Below are 24128 nucleotides of genomic sequence, written 5' to 3' on the forward strand. Positions count from 1 at the left end.
TGTATGGCTTCCATAGTCGAGCTACCCGGCATGAATCCGAATTGATTTTGAGAAACATTAGTATCACGCCGCAACCTATGCTCTATAAAACTCGCTCCCATAATTTTAAAGTATGACACATTAACTTAATACCTCTATAATTGTTGAGGTGAATAAACCAATGTTAAGAGAGTGCAATCAACTTTGAAGCTTAAATAATTAGATCTACTCAATCACAATGGCGTAAGCATATTAACATATGAATCACACAATAACTGTTCAAGCATACAAAATAATTAATTATATGTTGAATTTGAAACTAACGATAAAGAAAATGGACAAAAGAACTATTAAATGGTTTGTCACCCAACCAGCCTACATACTCCCTTAATTCTTCCTCTTAACTTAGGATCCCACTAATCACTTGTTACCAGAAGTCAAACTCCTTCACTCCTTGAACTAGTTGAGGAACCTTCATAACATGTACATTCTATTTAACAGGCGAGTGCAAACCAAATAACTATTATTCATGGGCTAGGAAACTAGCTCTCCATTGCAAGAGATATCTTCTTCCAAAGTGTTCCAACATTTTGTAATTAGCGCTATCACAAAACAATCTAAACACTGTACAATCTCTTATAAACTTGATTGCTAGAACTTTTCCCAATAATATAGGAGAATTTTGTTGGTGAATGCTTAAAACCTTCTGCAAAATAATATCACAATTTTAGCTCAAAACATTACTTTCATTCTTTGTACTTAAAATTAATAAATAAGGGTAATTATAAGAAAGCATGAAGGATAAAACTCTCTACAAAATGCCATTTTAAGCAAATTGGTCATTATGCCAGAATTCTAGTATTATATATATGATCATCAATTGCATACTATGATCAGTTTAAGCTCAAATGAACTTTGTTTTGATTGTACATTGATTTATGAATTATATGTATGATTGGATTATATGAAAACCATGGCAAATGCTACTTAAGTTTTGACTTCGACAACAAAAATTATTCTGCAAATAAATTTACAATGGCTATGTACAACAACTAAAGAAATTACAATTGTATATTGTATTGAATAATGAATTATATTTTAACATTTTGCAATGTTTCTTTTGATCAATTTAATATAAATACGCCTAATTTTGAATATATATTTTTTGATATATTCATATTTAAAAATGTTTTTGCACGTTTTAGTTAATTTACTTATATCCCCTTGAAATTCTGAGTAGAAGCTACCTCAAATAATTTATAATAATCCTAAACGCACACATTGCACTATAATGACATTTGATAGATCCACTTGAGTCAATCTCCAACTAATTAAGGATCCAAGCTAGTCTAGTAGATATTATCATTATCATCATTATTGCTATTGTGATGAACTACCTGTAGAAAGACTTAGCAAACTATTAGATGACATAACACACAGGGTTTGTTATCATTAAGTTACAAATATGCCACATTGGAGTTGCTTAGGTTTATGTGGCCAACATTAAAAAAAATATTTGTGGTCAACATTAACAACATATATTTAATTTTAGGCCTTTTAAAAGACCACACAGATTGAAAAGAAATTTTTTTTTTCATGCAAATGGAATCATCAGTTGAGAAACTTTTGATGTATTTTATTTGTGATAGATTACTCTTAAAGGTTAATTTGGGGCTTGGGTGGTGGTTTTTGGTTTAATCCTCTTGAAATTTTTCTTTAGGCAATGTTGTTGGCATTACCTTTTGGATTTTGTTTATGAATTTGGATTATTATTTGAGATTTTCAGTCTTTGTTCTCTTTGTCTTCTACAATTGTTGTTTGTGAAGGCTAGGACTTCTCTTTGTTGTTGCTTTTTTTTGTTGTTATGGTTTGTTCTCTCTTAATTTCATGTTTTGTGGTTTCTAGCATGAGGAAGTGGGATTTCTAAGTTGTCCATATTGAATCTAACATGAAAACTTGACTAGAACTCCACTAAAAAAAATATAAGTTTGGTTCAACTTGTGTAAGATTCGGGTAAGTTACGGGGCTCGGAAAATTGGATCGTGTTCGGTTGAGTATGGGCTAACTTGGAAATAATAATTAGCTATTTGATTCCTTTTTTATGAAAAGCTCATATTATGTATAATTTTTTTTCAGTGTCAAAATCAGATAATTGTGGGCCATTTTAAGTCGTTTGACACTAGCTTGCCATGAATTAAATATTTTGTCTATCATGTTAGGTCACGTTCGTTGATAGTACTAGCTGACATGAAAACTTTGGGCTTGAATAAAGTTTTTCTTATTTTAATCTCGTGAGTTTAAGGTAGATGTATGATTCCTTTTAGTTTCTCTTATAAATGTGACTATCTAATTCCAATGGAAGTTTTGTCTTTGTACTATTATGAGCCTACTTTTTTTTTTTAATTTTGGTACATTTATTTCTTGTCTCATTTTATCCACATAAATTGGTATAGACTTGATCATCACTCTTGATATTGTTCATAATTTTCACATTCAAAATTCAATTCATGGATATTAAATTATGATTGCTCCACTATTGTATAACTCTTGATTTTGTCTAGGTGATCCAATTCCTACGCTTTGTTGTACTTGTAACCAAGAAACTTTTAGTTTTTGAGGAGATTATGATTTACATAAACAAGCTTAATAAAATTTTAAAAACTCATCATATAAATGAACAAGCTTGAACTTCAATTCATTTGTACATTTATGTTTATGAACATTCTTGTTTTTTGATATCTCGCTAAGAACACGATGAATTGCTCATTTCATTTTGTTTTAGTTGTTTATTTAATGACTTATTTTATTATTGTATCAATTTTCCTATTTCCTATATCACATACATTTTAAAAATTAGACATATAAAGAGGTATATATTTATACGTATATATGATGAAAAGATCAAATAAACAGTTAAATGTGATGATTTAAATATTTTTAATTAATGTTTAAAATTCATCAAACAACTTAATTAATATCTTATGATTTATTCTAATTTTTATTAAAATCTAAATGATTTATTCCAATTTTTTTTTAAAATCTAAATTCAATCATGTATAGTAATTAGGGCATCTTTTTAAATGATTAGCATTAAAAATGTAATTAATTAAGCTTGATCAAAGATCAAACTCAATGCTGAAACTAATAAATAGACGAATAACACTTTAAAACTCAGGTTATTTTCAAGCATAGCTTGAACTTGATAAAAATCATAAATGATCAAGCTTGAATAAGGTAATATGCTCATTTATAGTTGCAATTATAGTGCAAATAGACGGATGATGTAAAAAGTACATTTTGATGGTTGTTTCTAATTTATTTTTGGGTGTGTGTGTGGAGAAATTATTCTGTGTGGAGTACGGTCACAGAGGTGTGTTCGGTTGCCAAAAAAAACATTACGCGTGTTGTGCTTACGTGGAAAGTTAAGACCCGACCCGTTTACTGCAGACTTCGAGACACCCGCCCGCCCATCGAATTTAACAGTAAAAAGATGAAAAAGGCGGAAATTTTTTACATTTTCACGTTTCAGCCATTCGCTCCAGTTCTTTCGAGGTTTTTGTTTCTGCAAAAATTTCTTCTCAAAAACATCCAGTAATCTCTTTTGCTCAAATGGAGGGAAATTATTCACCAGTAAAAGAAAAATGTACGTTAATTCTTACATTGACATAAACTGTACTCCATATTTCTTTGGTATTCAATGCGTATTTTCCGAAGAAACAAAAAAAAAAAATCATTTCGAGAACGAGAACATTAAATGATTATATTTATCTCACCTTTTACGTTCTTTCTGCGTATATTCTTTGTATATTATGTGTATATTCTGCGTATATTTTACTTATTTTCCGTGTATATGTTGAAGACTCAAACCCTAACATTTTGTAATAAATCCTTTGGATCTTAAATCATAAAAATAAACTTCCAATAAAGAAAAACGATTAGCGTAAATAATTGATTTCTGTTGATATTTTTTGTACTCTTTGCGTACCGTATGCGTATACTATGCGTATGGTTTGCGTATATTATGCGTATATAATGCGTATACTATGCATATAATATGCGTATGGTTTGCGTATAGATTGCGTTTTATATGCGTAATTAATTTTATTTTCTTAATTTACGTAGATTTACGTCCGTCCTATATCGTATCGCTGCTATGTTTCCATGTTTAGAACATTCTGTGATACGTTCTCCGAGATAATTCCTCCAGAAATTGAAGAAAAATTGAAGAACCTTAATATCTATCAATTTCTTAAATTTCATGGATTCGAGCAGAACGCCCCATTGATTTACCAGCTCATGACAATGTGGAATATTTGAAAGCAAAGTTTTATTATAGTGGGTCATGTTTTACCTTTCACAGCTGAAGAAGTGGCCCTCCTAACTGATCTTCCTAACAAAGGTGAGGTGATTACATGGCTTACCTTGCCCACTTCAACCATCACTTCCAAGGATATAAAGGCTGAAATGTTTGAGTTGACTAGAAAAAGCGCCCCAGAGACAATGTTGAAAACTCTTATTATATATTTATGTTCAAATTTATTTTTCCAACAAAGCAACTTCAAAGTCTCAAGGTTGTTAAAAACAATATCAAATAATGTTGATGATTTTTCATCATTTAACTGGGCATGGTCGATTTGGGAATGCCTGGTAGAAGAATTTAATAATGTTTTTATGAAGATCTCAAACAACAAGCCAGCAGGTTACATCAATGATTTTGTGCCTCTGTTAATTGTGAGTGCTAAAATAATTCTAATTTAACATTTAATTTGATTGATTTATTTGCTAAAATTTACTTTTATTTTATGCAGGTTTGGTATCTAGAGCACACTTCAATTCATTACCCGAAGTACCATGAGAGAAGGCCTCGTTTCCTTCGATGGGCTGATGACATAGTATATAATACTGAGAATACAGCTAAATTATTTGTTAATTTAAAGAGAAAACAAGTATATATTGTGAAAATATTGCTTACATATTGCATATGGAGTGCGTATGGGGTGCGTATGTATTGCATATGTTTTGCGTATGTCTTGCGTACATAATGCGTATAGATACGCAATAATGAAATTATTTGATGACAAATTTGCTTGCAAATTAATTTTTCACAGATTTTCGTTGACCTCCAAGGAGTTACCCCTGAAGAAGCTAATCTTCTGGGAATCAAGAAATATCCATCAAGACCTCATTCTCCCATTCGTTTCAACACACCTGAACATGATCTCCCCTCCAATCTCCCCAGCAACCCGAACCTAAATCTCCCTAGCAACCCGAACCCAAATCTCCCCACGAACCCCAATCAACTCTTCTGGAAGAGAAAATAATGAAACTTGTCCAGGATACCTGCAAAAATCTCTTCCAAGAACTTGAAGTTAGGCTGAGCAAGAATTTTGAGCAAATTGTGAAAATAGTTGATCTTATTGATAACAAGCTCTAAAATTATATTGTTCAAGGCAATCTTAATGCTGATCAGCAATCTGCTCCCTCATCATCATTCATTCCCCATACAATGAAGAATATTCGGATATCATCTAAACACACAAAGACCGACGCCCCAGAGAATATCAATGGTGTTGAGATGACCAAGGTTGCTGACCAAGAGATGACCCAGGCTACTGAAAGGGTTTACAAAAAGCAGAAATTAAACAGAAAATCAATCCCAAAGAAAAACAAGAAGCAGAAAAGGGTACACCACCCCCAAGAAGAGCCATCACAGAAAGTTCAATCCCACAAAGAACCTCCCCCAGTAGAACCATCCCATCAAGTACCATCACCTGCCAAAGAACCTCCTCTAGTAGAACCATCCCCAAAAGAACCTTATCAAGTGGAACCATCCCAAAAAGAACATCCCTAAGAAGAGCGTCCCCAAGAAGAACTAACCCAAATTGTTCATTCCCAAGTAGAAACATCCCTAATTGTTCAATCACCAGAAGAACCTACCCAAGAACCATCCCCAAATGAACCTCTGGAAAAAGAACCTGCCCAAAAAGTTCCACAACCAAAAGAAGTAATCAATATTGATAATGTTATAGTAAAGGGTTTCTCTGCTAGTCCTATAATGAACTTCAATGACTTGGAGATGTTGAGTCAAGAGAAGGAACTTTTTATCAGGGAGAACATAAAAAATATCTTGACAGGTATTTTATTTGCGTATTATGTGCGTAATTTGTGCGTATGGATTGCGTCATTTGTGCGTACTGATTGCGTAGGAAATGTGTTTTATATGCGTACCTAATGCGTATTTTTTGTTTAATGATTTCAGTAGCATGCCAATATTTGAAGCTGGGAACGTTATAATTTCAAGACGTGGGATGGACGAAATATTATCCGACGGTTACCTTGACAATAACCATGTTGATTCCTTTGCCATTTTATTAAATGAGAAGGCTAAAATTTCACCAGACAAGTATCATAAATTTCTATACATCTTACAAATGTATTGGGTTAGTATACTAATTTATTTTATATATAATTATATATTTCGACTATTTTATTCTTATATTTAATTCTTGCAGCATTACAAGTTGATGGATGAAAGTTTAAAATTGTTTATCGAACACGTAAACTACAGTTCTGTTCATTCATGCAACATTATACTTAATTCAATTATTGACGGGTCGCACTAGACCCTTCTGGTTGGTTACCGAAATCAGAAAAAGTGGGAATTTTACGATTCTGTTCCCAACCATATGCATAGAAGCAAGGTTTAAAATTGCGTAATTAAGCCTCGAGGCGGTTTTCGTCCGTGAGGCGAGGCATAAGCCTCGAGGCGGTCTGAGGCGTAAGCCTCACAGACACAGAATTGTGTAAATGAGAAATTAAGGGTTTTAGCAAATAAATAATAACAATATTCTATCTTACAATAAAAGCATCTAATTGATATATAAAAATAGTGGAAAGTAAGAAAATAGATGCAATAAAATCATGTCTCAAAGTACAAAATCACAAAATATTATTTTAACAAAAATCCCAAAGTACAAAGAACATATAAAATGCAAGCATATCCCATCACTAAATGGGTCTTCAAGAGAATCTTCTTCTCCGCCCTTCACCACTTTCTTACAAAAATTGCATTTTAAATAGACATACATCTTCTCGCCCCCTCCTACGTCAACTTGCACACTATATTTCCAAGAAGGGTCATGCCGCAATGACGTATTCGCCTTTTCTTTGCCTCTAACCATGTTTCCTAAAGCAAAAATTCAAAAACATAAAAAAAAATCAGAAAAATAAAAAACCATAGATTTTCTTTCACTTGAAAAATCTAACCCTTAACTAAAAAAATGAAAACCTAAAATCGATTGTGGAGTACTCCTAGAGGGCGACCGGACACTTCAACTTCGCCGGAGAGAGGCCGACGGGAGAGGCGGCGGGAAGGGAAGCCGACGGTCGGGTGCGGGATGCCGTCTGTTTTGCGAACAGAGAAGGAAATTTTCGGAAAACAGGGAAGCCGTGCGGGATGAAGGGAAGAAGAGGATTTATTTTAAGTAGGTGGGGCTGTTTTTGTGAGGCGTACGCCTCACTCAGAATTGCGCCTCAGACCAGGTGAGGCGTACGCCTCTGCTAGGTGAGGAATTGCGTAAGCCTCGAGGCATTTTTTGGTCAAATTGCGCAGTGGCGCGCCTCTTATTGCACAATTTTAAACAGAGCATAGAAGTATTGCTATAAAAATTGTGAGTTTGATTGTAAGCTTATATTGCTGAAAATTTTCGAAATTATTTTTTCAGTGAAGGAAATTCTATACCATATATTGTTCAGATTGCAAGCTTATATAGGGATTGCAAAAAAGCTTTTGATGAAAATATCAACAAATGGAGTTTCAAGACAATCAAGAAGACGCCAACTCAGTTCAACAATACAGATTGCAGAATATTTGTCTGCCAATACATGAAAAATATTATTCGACTAAACAACTCCAAGTAGAGAGACAGTAAAGATTGGTAGGAAAAAATGCCAAAATATAGGGCAGAATTCTCATATGCATTGTTCTGTGCAGTGTTGAAATGAACTTTTCATATAGTATTTTTGTGTAAATAACAGATATATGTAAATTATTTTTGTAAATATCTGTTCATAAAATATTTTTCTTTACATTTAGTAAATACGCATTATACACGCTTTGTGTACACATTACAGACGCATATCATACGCAACGAAAATTCTTTGATTTTTTATTAAAAAAATTATTTACTTAGAATTTATTTGTTTCAATGCATTCCTTCAATATGAATCATCTAAATACACCTTTTAGGATTTTAAAATGATTATAAAAATTGACATAAGAATACATAGTATATGTGTACACCCTTGTGCAACACAAGTATTTTTTCTTTGGTTTTGCAAAATACCCACTCTATATGCTTTGTGAACACATTTCAGACGCATTACATACGCAAACCATACGCAACTCAAATTCTTTGATTTCAACTCACCATTGAACCTTCATTCCTTGGGATTAAGAAGGATTTCTATGGGTTTTCAAAGTACGCAGACTATACGCCTTAGGTACACACTAGGTACTCCTTGAATACGCATACCATACGCTGAACACAGTAATTATTTTTTTCTTAAAAAATTTATTTAATTCAAATTTAATTGATTCGATCCAATCCTTCGGTATGAATCGTGTAAATACTTATTTTACCCTTGTTATAAAATGATTATAAAAATTTTCATAATGAGACATAGTATTTGTGTACACTCTTGTGCTACACAAGTGATGGTTCTAGAGTGTGGGTGTTATGCTTCACTGGCTTAGCATTCATTGAAGTATATGGAGAATCAAAGTGGTTTGGAATGCTTAGTCTTGTGAATAAAAGAGTCAGGAATCGTTGAGTATTGGGTTTCTCACCATTGAACATTCATTTCTTGGGATTAAGAAGGATTTCTATTGGTTTTCAAAGTACGCAGACTATACGCCTTGGGTACTCATTAGGTACGCCTTGGGTACTCATTAGGTACGCCTCGAATACGCATACCATACGCAGAACACAGTAATTATTTTTTTCTTAAAAAGTTTATTTAATTCAAATTTAATTGATTCAATCCAATCCTTCGGTATGAATCATGTAAATACTCATTTTACCCTCATTATAAAATGATTATAAAAATTTTCATAATGAGACATAGTATTTATGTACACCCTTGTGCTACACAATTGATGGTTCTAGAGTGTGGGTGTTATGCTTCATTGGTTTAGCAATCATTGTAGTATAGGGAGAATCAAAGGTGATTGGAATTCTTCGTCTCGTGAACAAAAGAGTCAGGAAGCGTTGAATATTGAGTTTCTCTGTCTTTGAACATTCATTCCTTGTGATAAATAGGGATTTCTATGGGTTGGCAAAATACGCAGTAAGTACGCTTATTATACGCATTATGTACGCACGGAATACGCCATCCATACGCAAATCACAGAAATTATTTTGTTCTTAAAAAAATTTATTAAATTTGAATTTAATTGATTCGATGCTTTCCTTCAGTATGAATCATGTAAATACGCATTTTACCATCGTTATAAAATGATTATAAAAAATTTCTCAATGGTACATAGTATTTGTGTACACCCTTGTGCTACACAATTGATGGTTCTAGAGTGTGGGTGTTATGCTCCACTGGTTTAGCAATCATTGTAGTATAGGGAGAATCAAAGGTGATTGGAATTCTTCGTCTCGTGAACAAAAGAGTCAGGAAGCGTTGAATATTGGGTTTCTCTGCCTTTGAACATTCATTCCTTGTGATAAATAGGGATTTCTATTGGTTGAAAAAATACGCAGTAAGTACGCTTATTATACGCATTATGTATGCACAGAATACGCCATCCATATGCAACTCACAGAAATTGTTTTGTTCTTAAAAAAATTATTAAATTCGAATTTAATTGATTCGATGCATTCCTTCAGTATGAATCATGTAAATACGCATTTCACCATCATTATGAAATGATTATAAAAAATTTCTCAATGATACAGAGTATTTGTGTACACCCTTGTGCTACACAATTGATGGTTCTAGAGTGTGGGTGTATGCTTCCTTGGTCTAATAATCATTGTAGTATAGGGAGAATCAAAGGTGATTGGAATTCTTCGTCTCGTGAACAAAAGAGTCAGGAAGCGTTGAATATTGAGTTTCTCTTTCTTTGAAGATTCATTCCTTGTGATTAAGAGGGATTTCTATGGGTTGACAAAATACGCAGTAAGTACGCTTATTATACGCATTATGTACGCACAGAATACGCCATCCATACGCAAATTACAGAAATGGTTTTGTTCTTAAAAAAATTTATTAAATTCGAATTTAATTGATTCGATGCTTTCCTTCACTATGAATCATGTAAATACGTATTTTACCATCGTTATAAAATGATTATAAAAAATTTCTCAATGGTACATATTATTTGTGTACACCCTGGTGCTACACAATTGATGGTTCTAGAGTGTGGGTGTTATGCTTCACTGGTTTAGCAATCATTATAGTATAGGGAGAATCAAAGGTGATAATACATTGCATTTTCAGAAACATATAAAATACGCTATGTATACGCATTATATACGTATTGTATACGCAGTCCATACACATATATCTAGAAACAAATATTCCTTATAAAATAAATATCTCTAAAGATAATAATACAAATATTCTTATTACATAGAATTTTCTGATTTAATTATATCCATCATCAACTTCAGGTACATTGTTGATGGCGTTTTTGAACGTACAACTTTTATGTGTTCCGGAGTGAAGCATTTGGGTATGCTTGTGAAATTAGAATGCTTTGTTCGTTTTACTGATGGCTGACTGGACGGTTCCCCAGCTATGAAATCGTCGGTCATGCTTGTGAACTGCTGTACTGATGCCTGACTAGACGGGCATGCTTGTGATATGAAGTCCTCTGTTAACCATTCCGACATGCTTGTAAAATTATACTGCTTAGCTGGAGATGGCAGACTAGACTGTACATAATTTATGAAGTCCTCTGTGAAGCATTCGGGCATGCTTGTGAAATTACACTGCTGAGCTGATGGTTGCTTGGAGTGTACAGAATTTATGAAATCCTCTGTTAAGCATTCAGTCATGCTTGAAGTAGTAGGAATTTTTGTTGTGTTTTTCTTCACTGGTGGTTTCCCTGTTAAAAAAATTAATAACAATATGTCACAATAAAAATAAATCAAATTAGTCAGAAAATGAAATCATACTCATTGGCTTCTTCTCCCAGTGGCTTTTCAGCCTAGCATTGGATATGCCTTTAGGCCTACGCTTTAGAGGATCTTTCAGTTGTACATTGCCACCCTGTGTAGACTTGTATGTCTTTCTCTTCCCATAAACAATCAAATCGAGTTTTTCAGATGTATTACTCATCGAAGCCAATAGGAATTCTTCACCCTCCTCATTCAGGTGCGTTCGTGTGCTCATTTCATTTGCAAACCTACTGATATAATTTCTGAATATGAATCCACTACTAGCTTCAGAGTTATTCTGAGAATTTTCTTTCAAATTTAGACCAGAATATATATCTTGTTGAGTTCGTGCTGACCATCGCAACAGTAGGTACTTCTCGGGGATTTTCCCAATAGCCATTTGCCTCAAAACTATTATGCAGTGAGAACACAATAAACCCATCGTTTCAAACTTTCTGTAGGAGCATTGAATGTTATCATTTTGTGCATCAAAATCAACAACCCATAGTTTAGAGTGATCCTTTTTCTCTGTGTAATAGACAATAAATTTAGAAGAATCTCTAGACTCAAGCTCTACACTCATTACACCAACACATTGTAAAAATTCTTGTTCAAAAAATGAATATATTTTCTTTGAATAAAATTGAGCAGCTTGCTTTAATATTGAGCAGTTTTTTATTACAGGTTCTATTTCGGACTGGCTACATCTATAATCCTCATCCTGTTCATTCCGGCGCCAATTCCTCATCACCTTCTCTAAATCCAGAAAGCAATCAGTTATAGAACTTGTGGCTTAGAAATGCCATGACACACATTATTAGTAGACTCGCTACGTTGTGTGGATAGAATGTCCATGCTAAAACAATCCTTATTGAAGGCTGTTGACTACTTATTCCTTATCCTATAAAGATCCTGCAACCAAACATGATCTTGGAGGTTCCCTTGTATGATCAATTCAACCCATGCATTCTCAAACTCCTCCTCAGAGTCACATCTGCTCAAACACTTATTGAAGAGGCCTTTGACTTTGTTGTTGGTATTATAGCACGATACTTTTGATGAAGCCTTTTTACGGATATGCCATTGGCACAGTCTATGGCGACTGTTAGGTAGTGCAACTTCTATGGCCCTAGCCATTGCCTGGTCTTGATCTGTATATATTATTTTTGGCAGTTTATCACCTATCATTCGAACAAAAGTTGTAAACAGCCACGTAAATGATTCAATTGTCTCTTCGGATTAGAAGGCCACCCCAAGCAAAATGTTTTGCCAATGATTGTTAACCCCGACAAATGGTGCGCATACTAAATTATATTTATTAAGCCTATAACTTTTATAAAAATTTACCACATCACCAAAGCAATTATAATCTATCTTATCAATCCCATCAACCCAAAAAAAATTTAATAATCTATCAAATTCATCCTTCTGGACATCCCAAGAGAATATGTTATCATTAAGTTGACGTTCTTTAAATAACTAAATCAAAGTATTAGTGTCCCCAAGTTCAATCTTTGCTCTTTTTATTTTTTAAATAAAGTTGTACACATCCCTCCCTGTGAATCCAATATTTTCGATACCTCCAACTTCATCAGCAAGGAAGGAAAATGCATCAATGATTCTTATCCCAGCATCTGTCATTGCTTTAAGAACATAAGCTTTTTCATCACACATATTCCTGCATGATCTAAGAAGATGCCGGTCTTCTGGCCTAGGCAAATCATGATTGTGATTTTCAATAAATATTTCACCTTCCAATATCCAGCTTCATCCATTGTAAACCTAATCATAGCTGGACAACCAGTTCGGGTATCTGATTTTCGATATTTCCTTTGGATATTAAGATCAGACAACTTCTTAAAACCAGCTTTTGAACAAACAAAGTCCTTGGATTTTAAATTTCTGGAATTTGGCCAGTAACTATGATGATCTTTACGAACACTAAAACCAAGATTTTGACCATAATTACGATAAGCCTTATATGCCTCTTTCTCATTAACATAAACATCCTGATAAATACACAATAAATGAATTATCCAATACGCAACCAATACGCAACCCATAAGCAGTAAGTAAGCAAAACAATACTCAACCAATACGCAATCAATACGCAATAAAAACCCAACATATGCGCAATTAATACGCAATGTATACCAAATCGTTACGCAGATAATACTCAATGTATATCAAACAGCTAAGCAATACATACGCAACTAATACGCAACAAAACTTGGCAATAAGAAAATCGAACTACAAATTCGTTATTGTACCCTAGCTCAATAATACTTTAAAAGAAGAAAATATCGAGTCTTCTGTTAAAATCAATTACAATTTAACATTATGTATATTGTTGATAAAAATACGCATCTTTGTTAAACACAATAAATACATCAAAAATCTTTGGACCCTAAAATAATTACATAAAAAAATGACTCTGTAAAGAAATTTAATTGCAACATTGCTATAAAGAAAACTTGGAAGAAGGCGAACTTTACCGATAAGCTGAACTTTTCGTCCAGTCGCATTGGTTTTAGGTTTTCTGCTTCATGTGATTTTGTTTCCTGGACGTCGGCATTCTCCAGGTTATCGGCTTCCTTCGAGACTTGCGAAAATATTGGCTGAAAACGTTATATATTGCAGTGATTCGTGCCTTAAATTCTGAAAAAAAGAAGCGCCAACCTAAATTTAACGTTATCTCCCGGGTCGGGCCTTTGACACGACGGGTCTGGCCTTAGCGGGTTGAGCGAGTCAATTGACTTATTTACTTTCCACGTAAGCGACCGAACACACCTCTGTGACCGGATTCCACACAGAATAATTTCTCTCTCGTGCGTGTGTGTATATATATTATAAAGGTTTGCTTTAGTTGTTCATTGCTACTGATTTGATACAGGAATAGGGTGATATTTTACTTGTAAAATTCGGCTTCTTAGAGGAATAAAGAACATTACTCCTGTAAACTGCTATCGTGATTTTTATGTTAATGCGTCCATTAACTGTTCTTTTATATCAGCCTATTACCCCATTTATGCCCTAGAAACACAATTCTTCAGCAGCTGTTTTTGGGGTATCTTCATAATCTTGACAATAGTTTTGAAATATAATTCTTGATCTCTTGTGAAGGCATTTTATGCGCCTATTTTGAGGTCATTTTAATTTGATTTTTGGTTGATAAATTCCTGATGTACCTGCCTCAATCTTTGATCACATAGTTGATTTTTCTATCATTCATGATTGTTTTGTTGTTTATTATGGATATAATTCCTGCAAAGGTTTCTTAATTGAATTTCGGTGATGAGTAGTTATGCTGTGTGGGGTTAGCTGTCATTGCTCCAAGAACATGACGAAGATAAAATCTTTTATAAGCATCCCAAATTGACTTACCCCTTTCCATTATTTATTATATTTTTCCGGTAATTTGGTACACTTGTGGCAATCAAGCAGCCTAGAAAGTAATTTGGTACACTTGTGTGAACTCAAATATTTGTCCTTTGCCTTTTTTTTTGTGGGAACTGTCTTTTTACAGAATGAAATTGCATTGAATTTTTCTCTTCTAAGTTTTATCTCTAGTTTTTAATTTAATGCGAATAGTATGTTTCTTCCTGCCTATGTATGTAGGTTGGTATTTATTTGCCTTGTTATGATATATTTCGCAACTGGATTGAAGATTTTACTACGCACAATGCTCCTGGTTTAACACCTTATGCACCTCTGGTTGCTGGCTCAGTTGCTCGCTCATTGGCTTGTGTTGTTTGTTCTCCTATCGAGCTAGCAAGAACACGCATGCAGGTTCTAATCTTAAACTAATGTTTCGGATTTTTTTTTTCATGCATTCATGCAACAATTTATATGTTCACTGCTTTTCTTTAAAATGGTTTTTGGTGGTAAAATCTTTTTGTTTTTGTTATTGGATTAGGAACTAGTGGGGCCTTTCAGATCACAGGGCCTTATCCTTTATCCTGCAGGGTTGCGGAGATGCGTCGTATTTTTTAATATTGTACTTGTTTGTTAGTTTTGGGGGAAGTGTTTTATTTGCTGTAATTTTTTTATGAAATGTCAATTAAAGTGACAAGAAATACTTCCTATGCTGTTTATTTGGAAGGCATTAAAAACCAAGCAGGTTCTTAAAGAGTTGAAGTGTCTTAATTTTTAAAAGTTCAGACATGGGTATGCATCCTTTGGCATTGTACACACCTATTTCCCTGTCTTTCTGAGAGTTTTTCTCCAGCTCTGGTCAGTTTCCATAAACGCCATGCTACTAGGATTGCTGCCTAAATGTGTGTGTACTATTCTTTGGGGTTTTTTAGGCGCAATATTATATCATAGTCTAGCTGCCAATATGTTCATGGGGGATCGATGAATAATGCATTAACCTTTGTCCATGTTAAGTAAGGTACCCATTCTGACATGCATGTATGCACTCTTCTGTACACTTTAAAGTAAATTCATAAATACATGAAAACTAAAAAGGGTTTACCCACTAAAGTAAGCTCCTGCCATTGAGAGTGTCTAGGTAGAGGCTAGTAAAATACATGGCTATGTTCGATAATATGTTTAGCTCGAATCTATTCATAAAAACCGAGCAAAAATCATAAACCCATTGTTTGTAATGCAGGAGGTTGTGGAAATGTTTATATCATTCAGGAAAAATGTTGTTAAAAGAATATGGTAATTTTTTAATGGAGGCAGAGGAATCAAAAGAAGATTGGAATGTATGCTGAAAGTTGAGCAGAGGAAATAAAGTTAGGAGGTGGCCAAGTTGATGAATATTAGAGATGAAGTGATAAATACTGGAGATGTCATGAAATGGACATGTTGATTATACAACAACAACAACAAAAAGCCTTTGTCCCACTACGTGGGGTCAGCTGCATGAATCCTATTTTGGGTGCTATGTTTAAACAAAATATGCAAGCTAGTTATGTTCAAAACTTCTAATTAGTTTTTTGTAACAGATGTGTGACATTATATGAAATTAAATTAGAGGCTTTTATTGGTGGTATATATAGATGTAGTATTTTTCTTCTGGAATTGGCTTACTTGAAAGTTGGAGAATTTTTAAGTTGTATATTTTTTTTCTCTTTTCTTTATGAATATCATGATAGCATATTATCTACCATTCTTGTTAAAGATAGAAATATCACGTGTATTTTCCATATTTTTTTAATGTTTTCTTTCGGTGTATTTTTTAGCATTGTGGATGTGTCAAGTTTACTTGCAATGTTTCACTTACAAGTTGGTTTAACTGCACCAGGCGTTTAAAGTTTGGAATGGAGCAAATGCCCCAGGCATATGGAAGACATTGCTTGGTGTTTTAAGCCCAGTTAAGAGAACTAATGAAAGCTGTGAGTTTTTTTTTCCTTGGTGTGTTGGTTAAAACTTCAAAATGTCAAAAAGTGTGAACAACAATCTCTGTTGAGCCATGTCATGTATGCTTTCATTTGTGGGCCAACTTGGGATATATATGAGAACATGTCTTGAATACTACTTGCAATAATTCTCTCCTATATTAGAAATAAGTTTTTTTTTGGCTTATGTATCATCTTATATTTGTGATATTATCTATAACACCTTGTTTAGTACGACAGATTTCCACTACATTCTCCTAAATATTGAAAGAGTAATGCCTTACTTCAGTCCATGGTATGAATATTCAATTGATTGAGTCTATTAGGGCTGGGATTTATTAATCTTCATCAAGGTTTAAAATTGCGTAAATAAGCCTCAAGGCAGTTTTTGTCCATTAGGCGAGGCGTAAGCCTTGAGGCGGTGTGAGGCGTAAGCCGCATGGACGCATAATTGCGTAAATGAGAATTTAAGGGTTTTAGCAGGTAAATAATAATAAGATTCTATCATACAATAAAAATATCTAAATGACAAGTGGAATTACTGGAAATTAAGAAAAGAGATGCAATAAAATCATGTTTCAAAGTACAAAACCACAAATTATAGTCCAGATTTCCCAAAGTACAATTCAGAAGGAACATATAAAATTCAATCATATCCCATCACTACATGAGCCTTCAAGGGAATCTTCTTCTCGAATTGTATCTATGAATGTCATATCTTCATCATCTTCAATGTGACTCACTTTTCTCTTTCCTGTTCAATAAGAATGATCATTATCATGTTAATTGCTCACTTGATATAAATATAATGCAATAACATATAAGAAGTTGTGGAATACCTTTTTTTGGTTTTTTTGTTACAAAGCTAGTGGATGTGTGTGGTGTGGTACTAGTAGATGTGCCCACTTAATCTGCTTCGCTCCTCAAGACATCCACACTTAGATCCTCTAGTTGTGAGTATGATAATGGCAAATATATCTCATCATTTATGAACCAGTCATTATCAGATAACACATCATTACACACCAACGGGTTCTCATCATCCTTCAACCCCTTATTCCTCAACCTCCTATTTCTTAACCTCTTGTTGTGCATAATATACACAAGAGAGCTCATTCTGAGTGTTGAAAGCCGATTTCTTCTCTTTGTTTGCACTTGACTATGTGTACTCCAGTTTCGCTCACACCCAGAAGAAGAACAAGTGAGGCCCAAAACTCTAATAGCAAAATTCTGTAACTCGGGTGAAATCACCAAATTGGATCCACCATTAGAAATTGATAATGATTTGCAGTGCACAAATGTAATAACATACATAGTGGTTACAGGGCGAATGATTTCCTTCTTTGAAAACTTTCTAATCAAGGCTAAGACCCATGAGTGGTTGTAGATGAACTTTGTGATCTTCTTCGCCCTAGAAAGAGCGCTCTTGTGCTGAGGTAAATCACCAAGTTTCTCCAATATGAGATCTTTACAATGTGCTGTGCAGGGGGTCCAATATAGGTGTTTCCTCTTCTCCATCAACATCTGACCAGTTGTTTTGTATGCACTGGCATTGTCAGTCACCACCTGAACAACCAATTGCTCTTCAATCTCCTCAATAATCCCATCTAGTGAATTGAAAATGAATGCAACATTTTTAACTTCATCTGAAGCTTCAACTGATCGTAAGAACACCGTGCCGTAGAGATTGTTGACAAGGATGTTAATCAAGTCCCTACTCTTCATGTCAGACCATCCATCTGACATAATTGTAACACTAGTCTCAATCCATGTCCGTTTAATCTCATCAATGCTTCGCTTTGTGTTCTGCAGCTCCTTTAAAATCCATGTTCGCAACTCGTATATGGAAGGTACCTTCAACCCTCTCCCATACAACCCTACAGACCGCAGCATATTGAAGTAGGCCGGCGATGTCGCAACATTAAATGGTATGACATTCTCAAACAAAATTATGCTAATATGCATGCAAACCTGGCGTCGACCCTCTCTGGTACACTAGCCGCAGGCATCATCTCTGCTTGTCCTCTAACCTCTCCTGGATTAGTCATATACTGGTCCATCGGACCCCGTGCACCTCTATTATGTATAGTGGAGGAAGAGCCCTTTCCACTCTCGCTCCCGAAGTAAGCACCATGTTCGACCCTTTCATCAAATTGCTCATGTTGTAAGTGTTTTGCAGTGGTACTTTTCTTCATGTAAGCAATAATTTCATCTTTCACCTAGTCCGGCACATTTGCACACAGTGCTACGTTCTTATGAGAGCATGATAAGTGTTCCTTCATGTGGGTTACTCCGCCCTTCACCACTTTCTCACAAAAATTGTATTTTAAATACACATACGTCTTCTCGCTGCCTCCAACATCAACTTGTACACTGTATTTCCAAGAAGGGTCACGTCGCAATGACGTATTTGTCTTTTTCTTTTCGCTAACCATGTTTCCTAATGCACAAATACGAAAACATAAAAAAATATAAAAAAATATAAAAAAATAGAAAACCCTAGATTTTTATAACTTGTAAATACTTTTCTTGAACTTAAAAAAATACCTAAAACCTATAATGGAATGCTTGTAGAGGGTGGCCGGACCCTTCTTGCTCACCGGCGTGAGGTGGCGCCGGCGGGAGAGGCGACAGACAACAAACCGAGCGGAGCCGAGCAGAAATTCTGTGAACGGACCAGCTGCTTTGCGGGAGGATTTTTTTCGGTTCACTAGAGCCGAATGATATAACAGGAGAAACAAGTCATTTTAAGTAGGTGGGACCTGATTTAAAGAGGCGTGCAACTCACATGATATTGCGCAATAGCGCCTTAGAGGCGCGCCTCTTAATTCGTGAGGCGTATGCCTCACCTGGAGCCAGAATTGCATGGGCTTTGAGGCGCTTGAGGGCTGAATTGCGCAAGGCGCGCCTCTAATTGCGCAATTTTAAACAGAGATCTTCATCACTCCTTAACTTGCCTTTCTTGATAACTGGCATCATAGAAATGCTTGTCTAACAATTGCTGCGACTTTGGCATCCTCTAACCACCACTCCAAAGCTAACTTTAGCATGAAGGTTTTCCTCAATGTTCTATTAGTCAATTTTTGAAATCTAGGAGCTCGACCTAATGTTTTGATGATTACAAATATTATTGGTGTGATCATTTACTAGTTCCTGTTATATATATATATATATATATGTATATATATATATTCTGTTTCTTTTGTTTGATATTAACCATTTCAGGTATAACATACACTGAGCTTGATTTAAGAAGAAGACTCCAGATATTATAGCATTAAGATCTATTCAATATGTAATAAAATAGTCCGCTTTTTTTTTCCTTGTGTCATTTATGTAATTAGCTGTATGTTGACAAGACAATCGAGCACACAATCACATGGGGGATGTAAATCAAATATTTGAATTTTTTGTCCAATCGTATTGTACAATATGTTAATCCAGAAATTAAGTCAAGTATTTAATTAAATCAAATAAATTAAATTGTACTATCCAATTTTTAATCGTACAGGACGATAAATTATTTTGATAAATCTCATAGTCAAATCTATGTTATCAAAATTATAAAAGTATGAACTTATCATGATTAATGAATGTTATTGAATTTTATACTATAGATTAATAAATCGAATCAGGATCAAATCCTAATTAATATCATACTATTTTTTCTAAATTAGACATGATGATTTATCCATGAGATCAATGGCTGAACCTGTGTTTGTCTTGGACTATGCTTGATTCGATATAATTGATCGAATTGTACGGTTTAATATCATATATGACAATCTGTGATGAGAATTGAACTAATCAGACAGTATGACCATAGTATCGTACTGTACGATCAAAAGTATTAAATTGAATATTAGGGTTTTATTTCAATAACCCATATTAATTCTTTCACACAAGACCTGAGGGGTTGTGTTGAGTAGTCAAAGAGGTTTTTTTTTTGAGTGAGAGCTTTAGAGAGGGAGAAGTGTCTTCTTGCTTGTAAGAGAGGCGAATTAATTTGGGATAGAGTTTCACAATTATTCATACTGGCTTGCATCTTTGGTCATTTGTTTTGTGATTATGGGGTTCTTGGAGAAGAACGCTAGGAAAAAAAATCTTTGGGCGAAAGATTTTACTAGCCGAGGAGGCTAGAAGATCGGCATCTTTGCCATTGCGAGGAGTAGGAGGAGCAGCATCTCGACTGTGCAAGGAGTAGGAGGGATTGACATCTCCTCCGTGCAAGGAGTAGTAGGGAGCGACATTTCTGTTGTGTCGGGAGGTTGAAGGAGGTAGGTTTTTCGATTGAACCACTTTAAAAATTTGGTTTGCGTTTCCTTTAATTTATTGTATTTACTTTCATGTGTTTTTGGTTTACATTACATATTTTTGTGAAAATTGTGATTATTAAACTTATGGGTAAACTCTTGCATATTTAAAAGCGAAAAAAATCTAAAGTAAAAAAAAAAGCTTTTTGTTTATGCTTTGAATTTTTTTCATAAGCTTCTGCATAATATTCTGATTTGGAGAAAAAAGTTTTAAAAACACCAATTTACCCCCTCTTTATGTGTCATTGTACTTTCAAATGGTATCAGAACAGAGTTCTCACTATTGAGTAGATCTACATAACACATTTTGGAAATGAAAACAACTCAAAAGGGTATTCTATTACTCAATCATGGTTATTTGATAATATTGTATTTAATTTCTGAAAGATTCGAATGTTCACTTTTCTTTAATTTATTGATTCTTGTATGTGGCACATAATTTAAATTGGTTACTCTTTGCTTTATTGAATTGTTATTGGTGCTAAAGTTGAAATATCAATTTTTTTACTGGAGTTTAGAAGATCGTGATCTTGCTCAGTTGAATGCAAATTATCTTTAACTATTTCTTTTGTCCTTTAAAATTTAAAGATTGCATGTGTGTGTTTGCTTAATACTAGTGATAAAAAAAATTTGTGATAAGTTACATCTCTGTATGAATTTACTTTTGCTTGAATATGTACACTAGATTTTAAAAAATCATTACATCTCTGTATGCTTTAGATAGAAATATTGCAAATGCAAAAAAAAAAAATGCTATTTACACAAATCTTGAGATGCTAATGTTACTGCTATTTTTAAATCTAAAGATCTTAATTCTTACTCCTTTGATAATTTTTTAGATTTTTGATTGCCTACAAGCAAAAAGTTAGTCAAAGAAATGTAGATACGGGTGAAAGGATGAAGTAGAAAATAATCTCACTAAAACCTAATCATATGGAAAGTAGTGATTTTGATAATGATGGAAATGATGACTAACGTTGATGACCCATACAATCCATGAGATTTTTGAAGATCAAGCAAAAGCGTCAGTGATAAACATTGAGATAAAAGTATAAAATTTAATAAGTTTTCTACTGATGTGGTTTTCTATGAATGTAAATGTTGCTGATGATTTGAGGTTCATTTGAGTTAAGTTCCTTGCAAATAAGAGTGATTCATTTGAGAAATTTAGAATAATTTTAATTTGAATTCAGTTTAAAACAGATTATTTAAATTTAATTTTTCTAATCGTACAATAGGATACATGAATTAGTTTTTAGATTAATAGATCGTACTGTATGGTTGAGATCATACTGTACGATTGGGACCGTACTGTACGATTGAGACCGCATGATATGATTTACCATAAAATTCAAGTTTTCAATTTTTATCCCCCCTTATGAGTATGTTCTTAGTTGTGTTGCTAACATACACCTAATTATATAAATGAATCAAGAAAAGAAAAAAAGTACATTTTCTTTTATTACGAATTGATTATATCTTAACACAACAATATTTTGAATTTGCTTCTTTAATCTAGCTCATTGTATGTTATAGCTGAAATGATTAGTAGCATACAAGAAATAGATAATAATATATAATAGAAACTAGTAAATAATTACACCAATAATATTTGTAATCATCAAAACATTAGGTCGAGCTCTCGGATTTCAAAAACCTCTCCTTTTTTAAGATAAATATCATTGGTTAGAATTTAAATTTGTAAGTTGATTTTTATTTCCTTATTTAATTCTCTCTTACTAAATGACTTCTTTAAAAATAACTAGGAAAACATTTGAGTTTTGATTTTTAAAATTTTAAATGTTTAAACATTTAAAACATGGTTTAAAATTGTGCAATAAGAGGCGTGCCTCAGCCAATTTTTGAACTTTTAAGCCTCAAAGCCTACGCAATGAGAACCGACATTTAGGCGTACGCCTCAAGTTGATTGAGGCGTACCTCGCCTCATGCTTTAGCGGCGTCCGGCTCTTAAAATTAAAAAAATCTTAACCTAATATATATCTATTCGGTTCGGCCTGCCACCCCCGTGCGTCTTCGGCCATTTTCAAACATAAACTAGGTTTCTTCTCCCTTCTTCTTTGAGCAACATTTACCCCTCTTCCTGAGCTCCTTCCATATGACCTACGTCGGCTTCCTTCCACCATAAGTTGCTCTTCGCCTATTGCTTGGAGTTCTCTTCTATCGCGAGTTGGGCTGAAGTCTCCTTCGACCGACCATTGAAAGCTCTTCTTCTTCGTTGTTCCATCTATCACCTTATTGTGAAATACAAGATCAGTTTGTTCTGCCATAAGAACCTCCACATATTCTGCTGAGTAAGATTCTACAATCGATCTGTCTGCTCGGTACCGCTTGGTATCGCTAAGTACATGCTCGGTACTGCTCGGTATTACTCGGTGCAACAATTCTCGGTACCGCTTGGTATCTTTTTATACAATTGACTTACGAACTTCAAAATTGCTTTTACAATAAAAATTTGTCCTGGGGGTGCTGCCCCCGAAAACTCCCGCAAGGGGTGCTGGAGGGCCTATGGATTATTATATGGTGGACACATCAAAGGATATGCCTCCTACTACATAGAAGTTTTACCCCATAAAATGCAAGGGAGGCACGAAGAAGAGTGTAAGGATATAGGCATATTTTTCTACAAAAATGCAATTCCATTTAATGTTGCAACAGCACCTGACTATTACAACTGATTCGTTCAGTTGGAGCATTTGAGAGAGGGTTCAAACCTCCAACCATATATGATTTGAGAAAATAGATTCTGAAGGAGTTGAAAATCACTGATAAAAGCATTGAAGAAATTAAGAGAACTTAGGCCCAAACAAGAGTAATAGTTATGTCAGATGGGTGGTCTGATATCAAACATAGAAGTCTGATCAACATCCTCATTAATAATCCTTATGGTCAAGGTTTAAAATTGCATAATTAAGCCTCGAGGCGGTTTTCGTCCGTGAGGCGAGGCGTAAGCCTCGAGGCGGTCTGAGGCGTAAGCCTTACGGACACAAAATTGCATAAATGAAAAATTAAGGGTTTTAGCAGGAAAATAATAGCAATATTGTATCTTACAATAAAAACATCTAAATGATATATGAAAATAGTGGAAAGTAAGAAAGTAGATGCAATAAAAACATGTCCCAAACTACAAAATCACAAAATATTAGTTTAACAAAACTCCCAAAATACAAAAAACATATAAAATGCAATCATATCCCATCACTAAATAGGTCTTCAAGTGAATCTTCTTCTCCAATTGTATCTATGAATGTCATGTCATCTTCATCTTCAACATGACTCACTTTTCTCTTCCCTGTTCA

General features: G+C 34.2%; 1 protein-coding gene across 1 annotated transcript in view; it reads left to right on the forward strand.

The window, feature by feature from the left end:
• LOC110112013 (mitochondrial carrier protein MTM1) overlaps window positions 1-24128 on the forward strand; it is a 60291-nt gene that overhangs the window by 27283 nt on the left and 8880 nt on the right. Inside the window, exons 5-6 of the mRNA XM_028695403.1 lie at window positions 14769-14939; window positions 16405-16495. Of these exons, the coding sequence (XP_028551236.1) occupies window positions 14769-14939; window positions 16405-16495 (262 nt within the window). The remainder of the gene's footprint in view (window positions 1-14768; window positions 14940-16404; window positions 16496-24128) is intronic.

The sequence above is a fragment of the Dendrobium catenatum genome, unplaced genomic scaffold (genome assembly GCF_001605985.2).
Source record: "Dendrobium catenatum unplaced genomic scaffold, ASM160598v2 fragScaff_scaffold_630, whole genome shotgun sequence".
NCBI lineage: Eukaryota > Viridiplantae > Streptophyta > Magnoliopsida > Asparagales > Orchidaceae > Dendrobium > Dendrobium catenatum.